Source organism: Microcaecilia unicolor, chromosome 7 (genome assembly GCF_901765095.1).
Source record: "Microcaecilia unicolor chromosome 7, aMicUni1.1, whole genome shotgun sequence".
Lineage (NCBI taxonomy): Eukaryota > Metazoa > Chordata > Amphibia > Gymnophiona > Siphonopidae > Microcaecilia > Microcaecilia unicolor.
Genome location: NC_044037.1, coordinates 230,632,151 through 230,653,803, shown reverse-complemented (window position 1 = coordinate 230,653,803; position 21,653 = coordinate 230,632,151). Strand labels below are relative to the sequence as shown.

At 46.5% G+C, this 21,653-nt stretch overlaps 1 protein-coding gene across 1 annotated transcript in view; it reads right to left on the bottom strand.

Annotated features, from left to right (window-relative positions):
* Positions 1 to 21,653, bottom strand: part of CCDC173 (coiled-coil domain containing 173) — an 82,993-nt gene that overhangs the window by 26,564 nt on the left and 34,776 nt on the right. The window contains exons 3-5 of the mRNA XM_030209703.1: positions 17,383 to 17,556; positions 17,106 to 17,287; positions 16,500 to 16,656 (exon numbers count right to left, since the gene is read on the bottom strand). Of these exons, the coding sequence (XP_030065563.1) occupies positions 16,500 to 16,656; positions 17,106 to 17,287; positions 17,383 to 17,556 (513 nt within the window). The remainder of the gene's footprint in view (positions 1 to 16,499; positions 16,657 to 17,105; positions 17,288 to 17,382; positions 17,557 to 21,653) is intronic.

Here is a 21,653-nt window from a genome sequence, read left to right as displayed (position 1 = left end):
TATTATTATTATTATGTGGGTCCCAGCCAATATTCAGCTGGATCCCACATAACTCTCTTATGTAGGCCCAGCTGAATATCAGCTTTGTCTGCATAAGCTCTGGCAGTCTGCCTGTCCACACGTAGCCCCAAATATTCGGTGCCAGTGCCTGGATATGGCCCGGCACCGAATACTGGGGGCTAATTCGGCCAGCAAAAGTAAGAGTTTATAAAAAATGCTGACCGCCGCCAGCTGAATATCAGGGAAAATAAGCCTAAAGTTTGCTTTCACTAAACCTTATCAGCAAGAAAGGAGGCAAACAAAGCAGACGGCACCTGCTCAACCTAACCAACCTTCTACTTTTTGACTGTCCTGTAAAGTAGTGGCTGCCAAACCTGGTACTGGAAGCATCCCAGCCAGTCAGGTTTTCAGGATATCCACAATGAATGTTCATGAGAGAGTTGCCTCCACTACATGCAAATCTCTCTCATGAATATTCATTGTGGATATCCTGAAAACCTGACTGGCTGGGGTGCTTCCAGGACCAGGTTTGGCAACCCACTGGTTCTAATTCTACAACCCCTTCAGAAAAAAAATCCTGCCGTACATGTAGAGGATTAGATACAGTCCTCTCTTCAGCAAGGAGAAAGAATCACAACAGTTTCCTGGCTTACTACCAGAGATTTCAATTTCAGCCAACTGATCGACCTCTGCCTTTATCTTGGACATTTCCAGTTCATGCCCATCTGCTTCAGGAAGAAGTCACATTCTTCCTCCAGTCAAAACACAATAGAACCTGTTTCAGTTCAGGCAGGGCTGGCTTTTTTACTAGGTGGACTAGGCATCTGCATAGGGTGGCAGAATTTGGTAGGTGGTAGCATCTTTTTTAAGATCAAGGATGGCTTGGAAAGAGGAAGGGGAGCAATGTTCAGTGGCAGGAAGGGAAAGGGAAGAGAGGGGGAAGATGCTGGCTACGGGGGGGGGGGGGGGGGAAGGAAGCAGAGGGAGAAGTGGAAATGCTAGCTAAGGGGAGAGGGAGGTAGAAAGAGAAAGGGGAGATGCTGTGTTTCGCTACATTTAGGTACCCGACTCCTGAAGACGCTCTTGTAGCGAAACACAGTTTGTGTAGAGTGCAGGGTGATTTATGGCAGATGGATTGTGGTCTGAGGATTATGTGGAGATTGGCCTAATGCTGGTGGTTGTGTTTCGATTATCAAACCCTGAACCTCAAACACAGTGGTATAACATCAGCGGGCAGATGGAATGAATCTAAGGAATCAGCAGCCTGTGAACTTGAACCTAGGATTTCTTTAAATCCGGTAGTGAATGGACTTTACAGTTATGCTGCTCGAGCATATGTGAATCAAGTGGACATAATTGACTGGTATATTAGCCAGTGGTGTGCTGGTAAATTTTTAACAACAGGCTCTCTCCCTGGTCCACCTCTGCGCCGCCCCAAAATTGCAGAGCTGGCTATAGCCGGGGTGGGGGGGGGGGGGGGGGGGGGCGACAATGCATTACTCTCTCCAGGAAAAAAAAATTAAATGATCCCAGGTTCCAATCTAATTCATGTTTAATGTGGGATAAAATGCCATAAATAAGTAAATAAATATAAACTTTTAATGTTGAGCACCCGATTCTCAAATTGAACACATTCCAAACACTATAATGAAAATAAAATTATTTTTTTTCTACCTTTGTTGTCTGGTGACTGTTTTTCTAATCATGCTGGCCCAGTATCCGATTCTGCTGCTATCTGTCCTCTTAACTCCGTTTCCAGGGCTTCCTTTCCATTTATTTCTTTCCTTTCTTCTTCATTTCTGGTCCTCAACTTCTGCCTATTTTCTTCATCCATATGCAGTTTTTCTCCTCTCTTCCTTTTCCCTCATCTCATCTCCTTCCCTCCCCTCCATCCATGTCCAGCATTTCTTCTCTCTCCCCTCCTCTCCATCCAGTGGCGATCCTAGCCGGCATGACACCCGGGGCGGATCGCCGATGTACCCCCCCCCCCGGGTGCAGTGCCCCCCCTGGCAAAATGACACCCCCCCCCGGGTGCACGCCGCTGGGGGGATGTGCCGTGGCGCACGCCTGTCAGCTGAGTTCGCTGACTTCGCTAACTTTGCTGCAGCTCCCTCTGCCCCGGCCGGAACAGGAAGTAACCTGTTCCGGGGCAGAGGGAGCTGCAGCGAAGTTAGCAAAGTCAGCGAACTCAGCTGACAGGCGCGCGCCGCGGCACACCCCCAGCAGCGTGCACCCGGGGCGGACCGCCCCCACCGCCCCCCCCCCCCTTGGTACGCCACTGCCTCCATCCACCCATGTCCAGCGACCCTCCTCTCTCCTGCCCTCCATCCACCCATGTCCAGTGACCCTTCTCTCCCCTTGCCCTGCATGCACCCAGCGACCCTCCCCTGCCCTCCATCCACCCATACCCAGCGACGACCCTTCTCTCCCCTCCATGATCCACCCATGCCCAGCGACCACCCTTCTCTCCCCTCCATGATCCACCCATGCCCAGCGACTCCCTAGTTCTCTCCCCTGCCACCCCCTCCCGAGTTAATAGAATTCTCCTCCCTCCCTCCCGTCACCAATCTGACTCCTTTAATTCTTCGGGGCAGGCAGTCTTGCCTGCCTGCTGCAAGTGCTGACTCTCCCCCGCTGGCGCTGCTGGTTCGCGCTTCAAAATGGACGCCGAGACTTACAAGGGCGAAGTCTCGGTGGCCATTTTTAAAGCACAAACCTGCAGCGCCAGCGGGGGAGAGTCAGCACTTGCAGAGGGCAGGCAAGACTGCCTGCCCCGAAGAATTCGTCAGGTCGGTGATGTGAGGGAAGAGGAAGGGAGGAGAGCCGGCTCGTGGGTTTCAACAACCGGCTCGCAAGAGCCGAGCAAAGTTAACAAGCGGCTCTTGCGAGCCGGTGCGAGCTGGCTCCAGCACACCACTGATATTAGCCCTTTGTGAGTCATAAAGGATTTGGCCTACCACTAAGGTGAAATTAGATCTTACCTGCTAATTTTCTTTCCTCTAGACCCTCCAGACCGGTCAAGACGCGTGGGTTATGTCCTCCTACCAGCAGAGGGAGACTGAGAAAACACTAAGCTTTTGAAGCCTGTATATATAACCTGTGCAGAACCTCCACTAGCCAGTATACCCCTGACAAAGCAGAGAAACAAAAAAAAACACTAACAACAACTAGCAACCCTGTACGTGGTCACAGTAAACTGCAAAAACAAGAAACATCTTCCGCTTGCTCTTACGGAAACATGTTCCTTTGCCTTTGATAAAACAGTTGGGCTTCTACAGGTGGACTATCAAAGAAGAGCCCCACCTGTCCCGGACTCCTATCACAAAACAGAAATAAACAGTCTGCAATTAGAGAAACAACAATTTACAGCAGCCAAGAATTATCCAACAAATACACCTCCTGGCCTCCAATACAGACAGGGCGGGCTCTTGACCGGTCTGGAGGGTCTAGAGGAAAGAAAATTAGCAGGTAAGATCTAATTTCACCTTCCTCAGCGACCCTCCAGACCGGTCAAGACGCGTGGGACGTACCAGAGCAGTAACTAACTTATGGGAGGGACCTACTAAGGCCAGAGGTCAAAACTGCTGCCCCAAAGCGCACCTCGACCTTTGCATGCACAGGAATCCTATAATGCTTCACAAAGGAATGCAACGAAAACCAAACCGCAGCCCGACAAATATCTAACAGAGAAATCATACTATTCTCCGCCCACGAGGCTGCCATTCCCCTAGTGGAATGAGCAGACCAGCCCCTAGGCACCACAGGACCCTTCACCAAGTAAGCAGATGCAACCGCCTCCTTCAACCACCGTGCTATGGTCACCTTAGGAGCCGCTGCACCCTTCTTTGGGCCACCATGAAGAACGAACAAACGGTTAGAGGCTCTGAAGTCCTGAGTTCCAGAGAGATAACTCAAAACTCTCCTGACATCCAGCTTGGCAATACCACGCTGCTCCGAATCTCCAGCCATATCACCCAACACTGGCAGAGAGATGACCTGATTAACATGGAACTCGGAAACCACCTTGGGCAAAAAAGGAAAGCACCGTCCGCAACGAAACCTTTCCCTCAGAAAGGACAAAAATGGTTCCCTAAAAGACAAAGCCTGAAGCTCTGAAACACTCCGTGCTGAAGTAATCGCCACCAACAAGACCGCCTTTAAAGATAAATCCTTACAAGATGCCGATACCAGAGGCACAAACGGAGGCCTGATCAAAGCATCCAAAACTAGCTTCAAATCCTACGGAGGCACCATCCGTCACTGAGGCGGACGCAGCAACTTAACACCCTTCAAAAAACGCACTACCTCAGGCACAGACGCGAAGGACTTCCACTGAAGCTTCCCACGAAAACATGACAAAGCTGCCACCTGAACCTTCAGTGTAGACAAGGCCAGACCTCTATCAACACCATCGTGCAAAAATTCCAAAACTTCCGCCACCGAAGAGTGAAACGGCCGAACTCTATGGTCTTCACACCAGTGCTCAAAGATTCTCCAAACCCGGACATACACCAAGGAAGTGGATCGTCTACGGCAACTCAACATCGTAGCAAAGCCACTGGACGAAAGCCCCTTCTTCTTCAACTTGTGCCGCTCAAGAGCCAAACCATAAGCGAAAACCGAGCCGGATCCGGCATGATTATCGGGCCTTGACACAGAACTGATCCCAACAAAGGCAGGGCCGCCGCCCCTGCCAACCGCACCAGGTCTCCATACCATGGTCGACGCTGCCAATCCAAAACTACCAGAATCACCCGACCGGAGTGATGTTCGATGCGCTATATTACTTGACCGACTAACAGCCACAGAGGAAACACATACAGTCACTCCCGAAGCCAAGGCAACAGAAGAGTGTCGATTTCCTCCGCTCAAGGGTCTCTTCAGCGACTGAAAAAAAAAAAAATCTCTGAACTTGCGCATAGCGAGCCGTTGCGCTAAGATCACCGAAAGTCCCCAGACCGACACAACTCACTGGAACACTGACCGAAGAAAAGACCACTCTCTGGGATCTAGAGTGTGCCTGCTGAGATAATCTGCATCTATGTGACCTACCCCGGCCACATGCGCTGCCAAGAGAGCCTGAAGATGAGTTCAACTGCGCCGCCAAGGCTCTTTGTTCCCCCCTTGACGGTTGACATATGCTACTGCCATGGCATTGTCACAGAGCACTCGGACTGCCTTGTGGCGAACCACCGACGTCAAGGCCTGGCGCGCCACCCGAATGGCCCGAGTTTCCAGCCGGTTGATGGACCACTCTGCTTCTGCCCGAGACCACCGGCCTTGAGCTACCTGACTGAGACAATGTGCCCCCCAACCTTGCAGACTGGCATCCGTGACCATTACCAGCCCCCGTGGGGACTCCAACGGCATTCCTTTCCCAAATTGCGCGGACTGCGCCACCAGCGGAGACTGAGACGAGGGGCCACCGACAGCGGACAACACATTTCCAAGTCCTGCGACAGAGGGGACCAACGACTGAGCAGAGCTGACTGTACCTGACGCATGTGCGCCCTGGCCCACGGAACTACCTCTATGGTCGCCGCCATCAGGCCCAGGACCTGACGATAAGTACGGGCCGTCGGCGCCTTCTCTGCAAGGAACCGACGAATCGGACCCTGTAACTTGGAACCAAAAGGCTGCACAAAGGAAAGTGAAGATAAGCTTCCGTCAAATCCAGGGAAGTGAGAAACTCTCCTTTCCTGACCGCACCAGTGACCGACCGCAACGTCTCCATCCGGAAAGAGGGCACCTTGAGTGCCGCATTGACCCTTTTGAGATCTAAAATGGGACGAAAAGTGTCCTCTTTCTTGTGGACCACAAAATAGATCAAATAGCACCCTGAGCGTTGCTGATCTGAAGGAACAGGAACCACGGCTCCCAACGCGAGCAGCCACCGCAGAGTGTCCCTCACTGCTGCCCTCTTGCTCCAAGACCGACAGAGGGATTCCAGAAACACTTCGGGAGAACAGCTTTCGAATTCCAGCGCACATCCGCCTCGAAACACCTTGAGAACCCACTGATCTGACCTGATTTGGGCCCAACTCTGGTAAAACAGACTCAGCCGAGCCCCAACATGCACCAGAGCCTGAGCCCGCACACCTTCATTGGGAATTGTGGCCTGAATACTAACCTCCCGCGGAAAAGCCACGCCCTCCGTGACGACTCTCACGAAAGAACTGTGTGCGCTGGAAAAACCGACCCCTAGAGGTCCTACTACTATTAAACATTTCTATAGCACTACTAGACTTATGCAGCGCTGTACAAATTAACATGAAAAGACAGTCCCTGCTCAACAGAGCTTACAATCTAAATTGGACAAACAGACAGCTAGGGGTAGGTCCCACTCGATCTGCCCGGCCTATACCGCTGAGCCTCCCTAAACCGTCCCAGAGAGGAACTAGTTCTGGCCCCTGCCTTGAACCGAAAATCTGGAAGCCATAGAACCTTGGTATCACTAAGACCTCACACTAACTTGTCCAAATCTTCTCCAAAGAGCATAGCTCCCTTAAGTGGCAGAGACCCACAACCATAGCCATATTTTTTGTCTGAAGTAGGCAACAAATCATAAAAGCCTCAGACAAAAAGGATGAACCCATGTCCAAGTCGGCTAACTCCTGACCCCCAGAAGAACCAACATCTACCGAATCATCCAGGAGCTTCGGCCCAACGAAAACATGCCCGAGCTACCAGACCCCCACAAACCGAGGCCTGCAGGGCTAGAGCCGACAAAACAAAACTACGCTTGAGAAAAGATCCCAACTTCCTATCCTGAGGATCACGGAGGGCCGTTCCTCCATCAACCGGGATAGCCGTAGCTATAATTACTGCCGTCACTACTGCATCTACCGTGGGAGCCTTAAAGGAATCCCTATCGTCCTGAGGGAGGGGATAAAGCCTCGCCATTGCCTTTGCCACCTTACACGGCAAATCCCATTCCTGACAAATCATCTCCCGGAGATCCTTGTTCATAGGGAAGGATCACGCCTGACGCTGAATGCCCTTCACCAACGGATCCTGGACAGTTTCCCCCAAAGCCACCTCAGGACCAAACTGAAGGGTGGACGACACCTGATCTATGAGTTCTGACAGCTCATCTCTATGGAAAATCCGCACTACTGAAGGATCCTCTCCAGGAATCCAACAATCCTGCTCCTGAGAGCCGTCAATTCCATCTGATTCCCCCAGATCACTAAGCGCAGCTTCTGCAGCTACAGGAGAAAAACATTGCCTGTCCTCTGACCACTCTAACCGTGGTCTCTCAGCCAAGACGGAAATAGCCCCCTCTTCCAATTGGGGGGGGGGGGGGGGGGGTCCCGATCTCCAGGCCTGATACCGCGTCCAGACAAAATCTGGAGGAAAGCCCACCATTCCTGGACTGTCATTAGGCCCTTTTGTGCCAAAAACGGAGGCCGCAGGCCCAAAACCAGCCGGCTCCACGGGCCGCGTCAGACTCAAGATGGCGGCTGTTCCCGCCGAAACTGTTCCCGCTGACAGCGGCCCTGCCTACGCTCCCGCTGACCCGGAAACTCCCGACACCATCGATCCCTCCGCGGTCAAGTCGGGGGGTGCCGCAGCCACCTTTATAGGTGCACCGCAAAGCTACACTGAGCGCCTGGCGCCTCTACCCCTCGCCACGAGCACGCGCAACATCGGAGGAGCTGGGCCGCCATAAACCACGAGGGAAGGGAAAAGCTGTTCCGCAAACGCGCCAAACCAAAAACTCACTCACACTGCAAAAGCACTGGAGAAAGCGCTGCTCTCTCGTTCCAGCAAGGAATCAAAACCCCCGTTCGGTCCGCTGAAAATAAAGAAATAAATGCCCTTAAAGGCACAGTACTCCAACTCTGGCAGCTGGAAATTGTAAGGCACTCAAGGCTACAATACTGAGAAAGCAGCCGAGGTACAAAGCTGCCAAGCAAAACGAAATAGAATAACTGACCTTAAAGGCACAGTACTCTAATTCTGGCATCTGGAAATTGTAAGGCACTCAAGGCTACAATACTGAGAAAGCAGCCGAGGCACAAAGCTGGCAAGCAAAATGAAATAGAATAACTGACCTTAAAGGCACAGTACTCTAATTCTGGCATCTGGAAATTGTAAGGCACTCAAGGCTACAATACTGAGAAAGCAGCCGAGGCACAAAGCTGCCAAGCCAACAGAAATAGAGAGCAGCACAGGGGGAGGGACCCAAACATAGGTGTAACACCCCAGGGGGAAAAACTGGGCCCCACCAGACCCAGGGCCCCAAAGCACTTTTTTTTTTTTTTTTTTTTACACACACACGTACAGGGTACTGCAACAGAATAAAGTTTGGAAGGAAAAAATCCTACGACCCAATGACAAACTACCTCACCAGATTATTGGAGACTGCACAGGCTGTCAACTGCTACCTCTGCTGAGACTGAGAAAATACTGGCTAGTGGAGGTTCTGCACAGGTTATATATACAGGCTTCAAAAGCTTAGTGTTTTCTCAGTCTCCCTCTGCTGGTAGGAGGACATAACCCACGCGTCTTGACCGGTCTGGAGGGTCGCTGAGGAAGTTGGGTTTTATGTGGGGGGAGGGGGGTAGATAGTTAATGAGCTGTATTAGTTAGCAGTCTCCACGTACGAAATGGTATGTATGTGAGAGTATGAGTGGTATGAATGTAGGCTGTTGCAATTTTAGGTTTGTAATATTCATTGATGTAAAGTATACTGAATTAATAAATGGTGAAGTATAACTGTGGAATTGTTGATATTTGTAATATTTAGTACAGTTATTGAGCATTTGATTAACCCAGGATTAATATACAATGAATATGCATGAGATCTATTTGCATACAATGGAGGCAGTGCATGTAAACAGCATTAGTGGCGCTGACTGCATCGGTTTTGGATGGGGCTTCACAACTTCAGTGAGCCACTAATGTCTTCAGATGTCAGAGTTTGGGCATCTCTGTCAGCTAAGGTATTCAATTTTAAATGTCTGGTGAGGGAGCAACAGGCAGGGAGGGGGCAGTGGTGCAGGAGGTATTCTGGAGTAAGGAGTCGGGGAGGGGAGAGAAATGTGTGCCCACTCAAGTTATGTGTTGCTCCACCCAAAAACTGGCGTCTGACCATGCCGCAGACTCCAAGTACTTTCTGATTTCCTAAAAGACAGGAATATTTCATCCCATATTAGACTTCAGGAACCTCAAATTATTCCTGTGCAAATAAAAGTTCAAGATGAACACTCTTCCCTCCACTCTCCCTTACTTGATAAAGGGCGACTGGCAGAATTCACTGGCTCTCAAAGTTGTTTACATGCACATCATGGTTCATCCCAACTGAATAAAATATCTTTGCTTCCTTCTGCATGCAGACTATTACCAACACAAAATTCTTCCCTTCAACTTCTCGAATACCAAAGTTTTCACCAAATGTCTTGTGAGGGTGCATAAGAACATAAGAGTAGCCATACTGGATCAGACCAATGGTCCATCTAGCCCAGTATCCTGTTTCCAGAACAGTACCTGGCAGAAACCCAAATTGTGGCAACACTCCATGCTACCAATCCCAGGGCAAGCAATTGCTTCCCCATATCTGTCTCAATAGCAGACTATGAACTTTTCCTCCAGGAACTTTTCCAAACCTTTTTTTAAACCCAGACACACTAACTGCCATTACTACATCTCCAGCAAAGAACTCCAGAGCTTAACTATTTGTTGAGTGAAAAAATATTTCCTCCTATTTATTTTAAAAGTATTTTTCCATGTAACTTCCTCAAGTGTTCCCTAGTCTTTGTACTTTTGGAACGAGTAAAAAAAATCAATTTACTTTACTTGTTCTACACCACTCAGGATTCTGTAGACCTCAATCATATCACCCCTCATCCATCTCTTTTCCAGACTGAAGAGTCCTATTCTCTTTAGCCTCTCTTCATATGTGTTCCATCCCCTTTATCATTTTGGTCACTCTTCTTTGAACCTGCATTAGCAGGGCATCTATTCTTTGTGTAGCTCATAAGAACATTTAACAAAAACCAAGCTGAGTCATCGTATCAAGGTCCATTGAGCTTAGCACCTTGTCTTTGACAGTGACCAGTCACAAGTGCCCAGCAAATCTCCCAAAAAGTAGATCTATTTCTTATAGTTCATTACTAGAGATGAACAATGGGAAGGGAAATGGGACTTAATATACTGCCTTTCTGTGGTATTTTGCAACTATATTCAAAGCGGTTTACATATATACAGGAACTTATTTTGTACCTGGGGCAATAGAGGATTAAGTGACTTCCCCACAGTCACAAGGAGCTGCAGTGGGAATGGAACCCAGTTCCCTGGGATCAAAGTCTGCTGCACTAACCACTAGGCTACTCCACAATAGCTCTCCTAAGTCTAAAGGGCTAAAATATTTTAGACTTTTCTTCCAAGAACTCATCCAATCCTCTTTTTAAGTCCTTGCCCAATTCTCCAGCAACAGATTCCATAACTTAATTATGTACTACATTCAAAAAAAAACTTTCTATGATTTGTTTTGGTCTGCTGGCCATTATTTTTATGGAGGGTCCTTTCATTCTTGTGTTGTGTTGTGTTGTTTGAAAGGTTAAATAGCCATTCCCTATTTAAATGTTCCACCTCTCTCAAGATTTTATTATATCCCCTAACCCATAGGCATCAGACCGGGGGGGGGGGGGGGGGGACAATAGGTGCAATGGCACCCCACAAATTAAATGTTCTTTCTATGCTACGCTGCAGTACAGCAGGCACACCAGGACCTGCCCCACTCCCTTCCTGCCATCATCCCCACTGCTGCTGCTTTTCCAGATCAGCAGCAGTGACAAAACAAAAGGTTAAGTAATCATGGGGCCATACTGCTCATACTCGCAGCCGCTGGTCCTGCTCCCTCCCATATCACTTCCTGTTCCAGACCGGGGCAGAGCCAGCAGCCGCGAGTATGAATAGTGCAGCCCTTCGATCATTTTGCTTTTACAGTTAGCTCATTTATATCCCGTTAATAACGATAAAATAGTTCACAGTGGGTTAAAACAAAGAAACTAGGTTAAGAAAAAAAAATCTAGGATGTAACGATAATTTTGTTTAGTTTGTCATAAACCAAAATAACCGGATCAATAATAATCCTAACATAACAGCTTGCATTGTACTGTATTACTTCCTTAGTACATATTTATAAAACAACAATGTCTTCAAATATTTCTTAAAGGTAGCATAACTAGGAATTCGCCTTAATATGGGTGATAAAATGGGTCCATAAGGATTTGATTGTAATCTTTTATTTGAGTGTTTTCATGATATTTGGGCTCATTTTCGAAAAAGAAGGGCGTCCATCTTTCGACATAAATCGGAAGATGGATGTCCTTCTTCCAGGGACGTCCAAATCAGTATAATCGAACCCGATTTAGGATGTCCCCAACTACACTCCATCGCAAGGATGGCCAAGGTTCAGGGGGGCATGTCAGAGGCGTAGCGAAGGCAAGACTTGGGCGTGCCTAACACTTGGACGTCCTTGACCCATAATCGAAAAAACAAGGACGTCTCTGACAAACATTTGGACGTTTTCACCCGGACCTGTTTTTAATACGACTAAGGCAAAAAAAGGTGCCCAAAATGACCAGTTGACCACTGGAGAGAATCAGGGATTACCTTCCGTTACTCACCTAGTGGTCACTGGCCCCCTCCCACCCTCAAAAAACATATTTAAAATATGTCTGAAGTTATTGCTCTTAATCAAAAGTTTGAAGAAATGAAATCTACAGTAGATTCGGTTAAATCATCTCTAGCAGCAAAAGTTGTAAAAATGCAAAAAGATGTTGAATTACAAGACTTTAAAATTACAATGGTAAAAGATAATACTGATCTACGTCGAAAAATCGAGCAACTAGAGAATTTTAACCGTCGCTTGAATTTGAGTCTTTTGAATTTCCCCAAACTTCCTGGGAATTCCCCATTACAATTATTTAAGAGATATTTAAATGAAACTTTAAAAATACCTCATGAAGCTATGCCTCCTATAAACAAATTATCTAATATAATAAAACGCACCGTGAACGTTCTGAAGACAACGTTCTGAAGCCACTCAAACACTCCCTGGCTGTAGGGTTCGTAGATTCATGGTGTGAAGCCACCCAGCCGTCTCTGCCCCGCCCTCGCGTCAAACGTCAAGACGTCGAGGGCGGAAAAAAACCCAAACAATTCCGGCAGCGCAGCGTCAGGGAAGGAGGCGGCGCTCCCGACGTCTCTAGCCTTCCCTTCGCTGTGTTCCGCCTTCTTCTGACGTCAAGGATGACGTCAGAAGAAGGCGGAACACAGCGAAGGGAAGGCTAGATGTCGGGCGCGCCGCCTCCTTCCCTGACGCTGCGCTGCCGGAACCGCCACGGAGGTAAATTTAAAAAGAAGAAAAAAAAAAAGGGATGTTGGGGGGAGAGAAGAGGGTGGGCAGTAAAGTTGAACAATGGGATCGGGAGGGCAGGGGAGAAACGACAGCATGGATGCGAAGGGGGGGGGCATGGATGCGAACGGGGGGGGGGAGAAGAGGGCGGGCCAGGCTGGGACATGGGAGAGAGAGGAGCATGGATGCGAGGGGGGGTCATGGAAGGGAGAGAGGGGACTTGCTGGAAAAGGATGAATGGAGGCGGCAGGGGACAGAGGAGCATGGATGGGCATTGATTGGGAGGGCAGGGCTCAGGAAGAGAGGGGAATTGCTGGATAGGGATGAATGGAGGGGACAGATGGGCATGGATGGATATGGATTGCAGGTCAGGGCTCAGGGAGAGAGGGGAATTGCTGGATAGGGATGAATGGAGGGGGCAGGTGACAGAGGAGCATGGATGGGCATGGATTGGGAGGGCAGGGCTCAGGGAGAGGGGAATTGCTGGATAGGGATGAATGGAGGGGACAGATGGGCATGGATGGATATGGATTGCAGGGCAGGGCTCAGGGAGAGAGGGGAATTGCTGGATAGGGATGAATGGAGGGGGCAGGTGACAGAGGAGCATGGATGGGCATGGATTGGGAGGGCAGGGCTCAGGGAGAGAGGGGAATTGCTGGAAAAGGATGAATGGAGGGGGCAGGGGACAGATGGGCATGGATTGGGAGGGCAGGGCTCACACTCTCTCTCTCATATACAATGTCTTTCTGACTCTCACTCTCACACACTCTGTCTCACACTGTATCACATTCACTCTCTATGTGCCACACAGTCACTCACACACTCGCTTGGTCTCATACACTCACTCTCACAGAGAATCTGTGTCTCACACACACTCTCTCTCTCGCCCACACACACACACTCTCTCTCACACTGTGTCTCACATACACACTTGCACACACTCTCATTCTCACACACACACTCTCTCACAAACACACTCACACCCAGACTCACTCTCTCTCTCACACACACACACTCACACTTTCACTCTGACTCTCAAACAGTCACTCTCACATACACTCTCCCAAACATACACACTCCGAGGAAACCCTTGCTAGCGCCCGTTTCATTTGTGTCAGAAACGGGCCTTTTTTACTAGTATTATATAACTAACCCAAGGAAAGAGGATGGAAAAACTGGAGACGCAGCAAAAGTAAATCTTGATTTGAACAATTTATCTGAATTACTGGAACAATCATTAGATGATTTTACAGAAAGGACTACATTGATTGTATCATTTGTGTTTGGACAGGATCTTAACTCTGTTATGAGACTTTACTTTAAGAATGCTAATACTCTCTTTGGAGGGGAAAAATGTGAATATTCCCAGATGTAACAAAACAAACACAACAGAAATGGAAAGCTTTCCTAACTATGAAGAAAAGGACTATAGAAGTGGGAGGGTCCTTTTTCTTAGCTTACCCATGTAAGTGTATAGTTAAATTTGATACGACTAAATATGTTTTTTATTCAGCAGATCAGCTTAAATCTTTTCTAGATATGAAACAATTGAAATAACATCTTAAATAATTATTTGGAGGTTAAATTACGTAGCTAAGTTTGGAATGTTATATGATATACAATCTTCTCTATTCATTATCGCCCCCCAACCAAGTTATAGTGGTCTGAGAAAGCAAAAATGTTTAAACTTAATATTATATTATATTATAACTGTTTTAAGAGAAAATATTTCCTTTTAGGGTGGAAGTTCCACCATTATTTTTTTCCTTTTTTTTTCTTGGTATTAAGTTGGTTGTAAAGTGAATTTCAATATTGATGATTTATTGGCTGTATTTCATGACAAGTGTACTCTTGTTAAATAATTGAAATAAATAAATTGTAAAAAAAAAAAAAAAAATATATATATATATATATATATATATATATATGTCGTGCCAGCCTCAGATGTCATACTCAGGTCCATGACAGCAGTATGGAGGTCCCTGAAGCAGTTTTAGTGGGTGCAGTGCACTTCAGACAGGCAGACCCAGCCCCATCCCCCCCCTCACCTGTTACGTTTGTGGAAGAAACAGAGAGCCCTCCAAAACCCACCACAAACCCACTGTACCCATCCCCTCCCCCACCTGTTACGTTTGTGGAGGAAACAGAGAGCCCTCCAAAACCCACCACAAACCCACTGTACCCACATATAAGTGCCCCCTTCACCTGTAAGGGCTATGGTAGTGGTGCACAGTTGTGGGTAGTGGGTTTTGGGGGGGCTCAGCACACAAGGTAAGGGAGCTATGTACCTGACAGCAATTTATTAAGTCCACTGCAGTGCCCCCTAGGGTGCCCGGTTGCTGTCCTGGCATGTCAGGGGGACCAGTGCACTACAAATGCTGGCTCTTCCCACAACCAAATGGCTTGCATTTGGTTGTTTTTGACATGGACATCTTTGGTTTCGAAAATCGCTGAAAATCAGAAACATCCATGTCTAGGGATGGCGAAATTTAAGGATTTGGACGTCCCTGACAGTATTTTCGAAACGAAAGATGGACGTCCATCTTGTTTCGAAAATACGGGTTTCCCTGCCCCTAGATTTTGCCGTTTTGCAAGGACGCCCAAATTGCAACTTGGACGTCCCTTTCGAAAATGCCCCTCATTGTGTTTTTTTTAAATATTTGATTGTACATCCTGGCTTGTCCAGTTTCTTATATTGGGATCCACATTAAACTGTAAGGTGTTGCAGAACATAAAAATCAAATGTTATGTTATGTTATAATTAGACACGTATAAATGCACAGAAAGTTAGCACTTACATGGGTAAGCATCCTAAGCACTATTCTGTATGGGTGCATGTAAGTGCTACATGCGTAACTCCAAGGGGGGCGTACACATGGGTGAGGCTCTCAGTTACACACGTTTACTTGGCTGTAGTTATGCCTGGTCTTTAACTGGTACAACTATGGCCATGTAGATGTTAGGCACGATACAGGATTGCGCTAGTATTCTATAATGACATCTGTGTGCCCACAGGTCATTATAGCATATGCTCCCATCACATGTTACTGGGGAACCTAACTGGATGTATCCAGTTTCAGAACTGCCCCCTTAGGTTCCATTATAAAACAGAAGTGTTATCCAGTATAGGGCACTCAACACGTAGGCATCAGCACTTATGCCAGTGGTGTAAGTATAGGAACCTAAATGTATTTATTTATTTATTTATGTATTGCATTTGTATCCCACATTTTCCCACCTCTTTGCAGGCTCAATGTGGCTTACAATACATCATGCAGCAAATGCAGCAAAGACAGTATTCCAGTACTCTGTAAGTTACCAACATATGTGGGAGGCATGCCTATGTCCCGCCTATGCTCATCCTCTGCCTATGCCCCCTTGCAAATACCTGCGCTTAGGAAGATTATTGACATTTACACACATTTATGCCATTATTCCGCACATTTATAAGCACCTGGTTTATAGAACTGCCCTTTTATAGTACTGACAAGTACATGTCTGCATCATTCCTTTTAGCAGTGATGATGTCACTGGAAAGACCGCTTCCATCTGCAGACTGGGTGGCATAAACCCACACATCTGGACTACTCTAGCAGGATAAGAATATATGAATTTATGTAAATGTGCTGCAGAATCTCACCAAACCTACTGTAATAAATCTGAGGCCTTGATCCTACCCAACTACATAACTGTGAAAGAGCGACTCTATAGGAGTCTCATTTTTTCACCATATCCTAGGCAGTATATTTACATATTCCTAGGAGTTTTATGCTTTTATCTTGCTCTACAAGTGAAAACTCCGTTTCTGTTTTTCAAACAGAAAAACATCTCAGGTATAAGGCAAAGGGCAAACTCTAGTTTGTTTGTTTGTTTTTTGTTTGTTACATTTGTACCCCGCGCTTTCCCACTCATGGCAGGCTCAATGCGGCTTACATGGGGCAATGGAGGGTTAAGTGACTTGCCCAGAGTCACAAGGAGTTGCCTGTGCCTGAAGTGGGAAACGAACTCAGTTCCTCAGCTCCCCAGGACCAAAGTCCACCACCCTAACCACTAGGCCACTCCTCCAGTTCTGTAACTGGATACATCCAGTTAGTTACATGATGTACATGACTTCTGCTGATTTTTTACTTACATGATAAGCCTTCATTTGTTCCATTTTTTCTTCTAGATTTTTTTCATATTTTTGCTGCATCTCTTGTTCATACAATCTGGTCAGTCTTTGAATTTCTTCACCTTCTTTTTTGTCTTCTAGTTTGTCTAATTTTTTCAGATACATGTGTTGTTCTATCCTAAGGCATATGCCAAAAGTAGAAATGTAAAAGCTATAACAGCTACAACAGTTTGAGGTGAAAGAAAGCAGACTAGGGCAGAATTGAGGATCAAAATGTTTCACTATGACTGTGATTTCTGAAGTATTATCTGAAAGTAATTTGGTTTTCTTTGCACAAAGCAGCATTTATCTTAAGTTTCATAGAATACCTAGTTGCTGTCTTAAAGCATTGATCCACTGGATATTTGTAAGTATTGTTTGAGATCTTACTGAATTAAGCAGGTGGCTCCACTTTTGTCTTCTTCTAATACTGTCCAAATTCTAATATCTTCCCTTTACGCTACAGTACATAAAACCTCTTACTGTGTTACAAAGCTGTGAAAACTGTAGCTGAATGTCTGAGGCTATTTACTTGCAAATATATAAAAAGGCTGAGATCTTAACTGGAAAGAACCCTTTCTCACATACTGTTCTAGCAGGTCATCATATTCTGCCTTTCTTGCCAGAAACCGTTCGTGTTCTGTCCGACGTTCCTTGAGTAAACCTTCTTCTGGCTTTTGCTCTTTCTTTTTGTAAATCAGCTCCATCTTCTTTTTCAATTCAATCTGAGCTTCCCGTTCCTTCATTACTTGAGTAAGTAGAAGTCCACTCTATAAAACATAACACAAGACACTTTATGCAGGTAATAGCTTTCATGTTCAGAAAGTAAATGTAAATGCATTATACACTTAAAGAGATGCAGTACATGAAAGTTTTTGACTCTATCAGTCATGTAGTATTGCTTGAGTTGTGCATTTTCTATGGCTTCTCTTCGTTTCTCTGCTTGGTACTTTGCTTCTTCTAGATCAATTCTTTGTTTCTCCTCTTGCTCCCTTTCTTCACGCAGTTTTTTAGCTGTAAGTCTCTTTTGCCTTTGGCCCTATAATAAAAGACAAAACTTCAGGTGAAATTGTTCAGATGTGCCATTTTGGAGATTCTGAACACTTCCTTTTTTATGAACAGCATTTAAATGAACAAGCAGACACAGCGTTTGATGACAAAGCAGAGAAGTATGGGGATCCTTCACTAAGGTGCACTAGCATTTTTAGCTGGTGCTAGAGAGATGCACAGGGAAAGAAATCTAACCTGTCCCACTGCAAGTAATCTCCTCCATTCCCAACCCTGGCCCACCCAGACCCACCCTGTCCCTGCCACACTGCAACATACCTCACCCCTGCTACACAGTCACCTTAACCCCCCCCCCCCCCCCCCAAAGAAAGCCAGATTCTATAAATAATGATAAAAGTAACATAAATGCATTTCTTCCATACTCTACTAAATAAAAAATTTAAAAAGATGCACATTTCCAGAAAAGCAAATATATATGAACAGCATGTCCCCCTCTCCTCTCCATCCCCTTCTAACCCATGTGCTCTATTTCCCCTTTTCTCTTCCCCACTCTCCATGTACGCTCCCTTACCAAAAGTTTTTCCAGCCCCCTCACTCCCTCCCACCTATGCCCCCCAAGCACGACTCCATCCATCCACCTCCCCCTTCCCTCCAGCCCTGAGTGGGTGCTCTCCCTGAATGCAACTCACTACATCCTGGTGGTCTCGTGGCCTCTTATAGGCAGGAAAGTTCCCCATTCTTTCCTGCCTGCTACCGCTGATGTTCTTGCTGCCGCCGTTTCTTTAAAATGGCTGCGGAGACTTCAAGCAGTGGCCTCGCAAAACTGTTTATTGATTTTGAGGGAAGAAATTCCACAAGAGTACTGTGGAATTATTTTGTTCTGGCTAGGTCTGGGTTTAGTGCTGATTTAATTTATTATAAGTGCAACTATTTTTTTCCTATTCAATTTGCATGTTTGCTACATTTCAATTGATGCCTTGCATTACTGTAATTTATGATTGTACAATTCTTTGATAATTTCAAATGGGTTTGTAAATGTAGGTTATAAAGTACCTAAATTAAACATCTGTTCACAGATTAGAATACTAAATCACCAATTCAGTTACACTTCTATTAGAAATAGAAAGTAATTTAAATTGATAGGTTATTTTGTTATTGGATTTTTATCCTGGCATTTCCCTCTGTTTACCAGCTTCTACTCAATGGCATCTCTAGAAAGAAATAAGAGCAAATTAAGCATACAGAGGGGAAAGTCAAAATCATCATGTCTGTGCACTTTATCTCCTTCTTCCCCCTGCTTCCTCCCCATATTACAGTTCAGACCTTCCCCATGCTGTATCTTTGCTACAAGCACCACAGGAAAGGATTTGGAAGTCTAGAACAAGCTGTCAGTTAATGGTTCCTTACAATCCCTTTTTTTGTACCCCTCTCTGTCTCAACCACTTTTGATAGCTCCACATTTCTTCAGGGCAGCAGTTCTGAACCAATGTGTCATAAGCACGCGGGAGGTGTGTCACAGGGCTGGCACACAAACAGAGCAGTAGGTTATTTTTGTAAAATTTACAGCATGTTCTGTCCTACAGAGGATCCAGCACCTCTCCCTCATCCTTCTTCAGCACCCCCCCCCCCTGTCTATCAAACCTGCCTTTTTTGCCAGCAGTGGAAGTGATAACACACTGTCTGGGATGACCTGAAGCTTTTCCTCTACCATGTCCTACTCTTCTGATGAGACTTCCTGGTTATGTGTAGGCAGGACACTGGATCCATGGGGAGGGGGTGATGGAGAGAGAGGTGCAGGGGGAGGAAGCAAGAATGATGCTGGACCTGTGGGGGAGGGGGAAAAGAGAGATGCCAGACTATGGGGGGGGGGGGGGGCTGGGGAGAGGGGAAGAGATCAGACCATTGGGGGTGGGAAAGAGATAGATGCTGGACTGTGGAAGATGGAGGGAAGAGAGGTGGAGAAATGCTGGATCCACAGGAGATAAGCCTACAAAAGCCCCAATGCCATGCTTCTTCCCAGTTTTGTAGAGAGTAAACAGCACTTAGCAGGCTTTCACTTCCAGTGTGCAGTTTGTCACCTACACAACCTGGGAAAAAGCACAGCATTGGGACTTGTGCAGCGGGATGCAAAGAACAACTCATAAAGAAACTTCAGACCGCTCAAAACACGGCAGCCAGGCTTATATTTGGGAAAAACACGATTTGAAAGCGCCAAACCCCTCCGAGAAAAATTGCATTGGCTCCCAATCAAAGAACGATTTGCTTTCAAAATCTGCACCCCGGTTCATAAAATTATCTACAGCGAGGCCCCGGGATACATGACAGACTTCATTGACCTACCAATCAGAAATACAACCGGATCAACACGAACATATCTAAACCTCCACTACCCAAGCTGCAAAGGACTCAAATACAAATCAACTCATGCATCCAGCTTTTCCTACATAAGCACACAACTATGGAACGCATTACCAAAAGCCGTGAAAACAACGTATAACCACCTAAATTTCCGGAAATCACTAAAACCTTACCTGTTCAAAAAGGCATACCCTACCGACCCAACTTAAATGCCTGAACCCTGCAACACTACGAAACCAAAGCACGTAATGGACATAACGTAACTCTTCCTCTATATGATTCCCTAATATGTCTGTTCCACATGAACCTCATTCTACTACATCAGTGTAACTGTTTATACCGGAATTGGCGAACACCTTTACGATACTATGTAAGCCACATTGAGCCTGCAAATAGATGGGAAAATGTGGGATACAAATGTAACAAATAAATAAATATAAATAAATAAATAAATGTCTCCTGCCACCAGGCTGGGTTCCTGCGGCTGCTGTTCCCTCCAAGCTGAACACTGAAGCTGCACTTATTTATTTTTTGAGGGGGGGGGGGGGGGTTGAGAGAAGGGACATGGAGTTGTTGGAGTTGATGCACCATAGGCGTGGAAGAGAAAGGAGAGGGGACACGGAATTGCTAGACCATAGAGTTGGAGGGGAAGAGAAGACACATTTTTTTCCAATTAAGAAACATGGTCATGATTTCATATTACATTTGAAGATGATCTTGGATAAAATTGTAGATTGGATGGGACAACATAACATGTCACTAAATGTTGCAAAGACAGACATAATGTATGTGGGTAGAACTCTTCATTCATTTTTGTTGATAACAGTTGAATATCAGGGAAAAAAAGTTATTGTAAAACCATTTATTTATAATCTTGGAGTTTTTTTTAATAATAATCTGACAATGCAAAAATATGTAGATCACATTATTTCTACATCTTGTTTCAACTTCAAGTTTTGCGTAAATTGAAAGATATGGTGACATCTTATGATTTTTCACACAACAGTGCAGAGCTTGGTGTTAAAGCGAATGCTACATACCTGTAGAAGGTATTCTCCGAGGACAGCAGGCTGATTGTTCTCACTGATGGGTGACGTCCTCGGCAGCCCCTCCAATCGGAATCTTCCTAGCAAAGTCCTTTGCTAGCTCTCGCGCGCCCGCGCGCACCGCGCATGCGCGGCCGTCTTCCCGCCCGAAACCGGCTCGAGCCGGCCAGTCCAGTATGTAGCAAGACAATACACTTCAAGGGAAGACACAACTCCAAAGGGGAGGCGGGCGGGTTTGTGAGAACAATCAGCCTGCTGTCCTCGGAGAATACCTTCTACAGGTATGTAGCATTCGCTTTCTCCGAGGACAAGCAGGCTGCTTGTTCTCACTGATGGGGTATCCCTAGCCCCCAGGCTCACTCAAAACAACAACCATGGTCAATTGGACCTCGCAACGGCGAGGACATAACTGAGATTGACCTAAAAAATTTACCAACTAACTGAGAGTGCAGCCTGGAACAGAACAAACAGGGCCCTCGGGGGGTGGAGTTGGATCCTAAAGCCCAAACAGGTTCTGAAGAACTGACTGCCCGAACCGACTGTCGCGTCGGGTATCCTGCTGCAGGCAGTAATGAGATGTGAATGTGTGGACAGATGACCACGTCGCAGCTTTGCAAATTTCTTCAATGGAGGCTGACTTCAAGTGGGCTACCGACGCAGCCATGGCTCTAACATTATGAGCCGTGACATGACCCTCAAGAGCCAGCCCCGCCTGGGCGTAAGT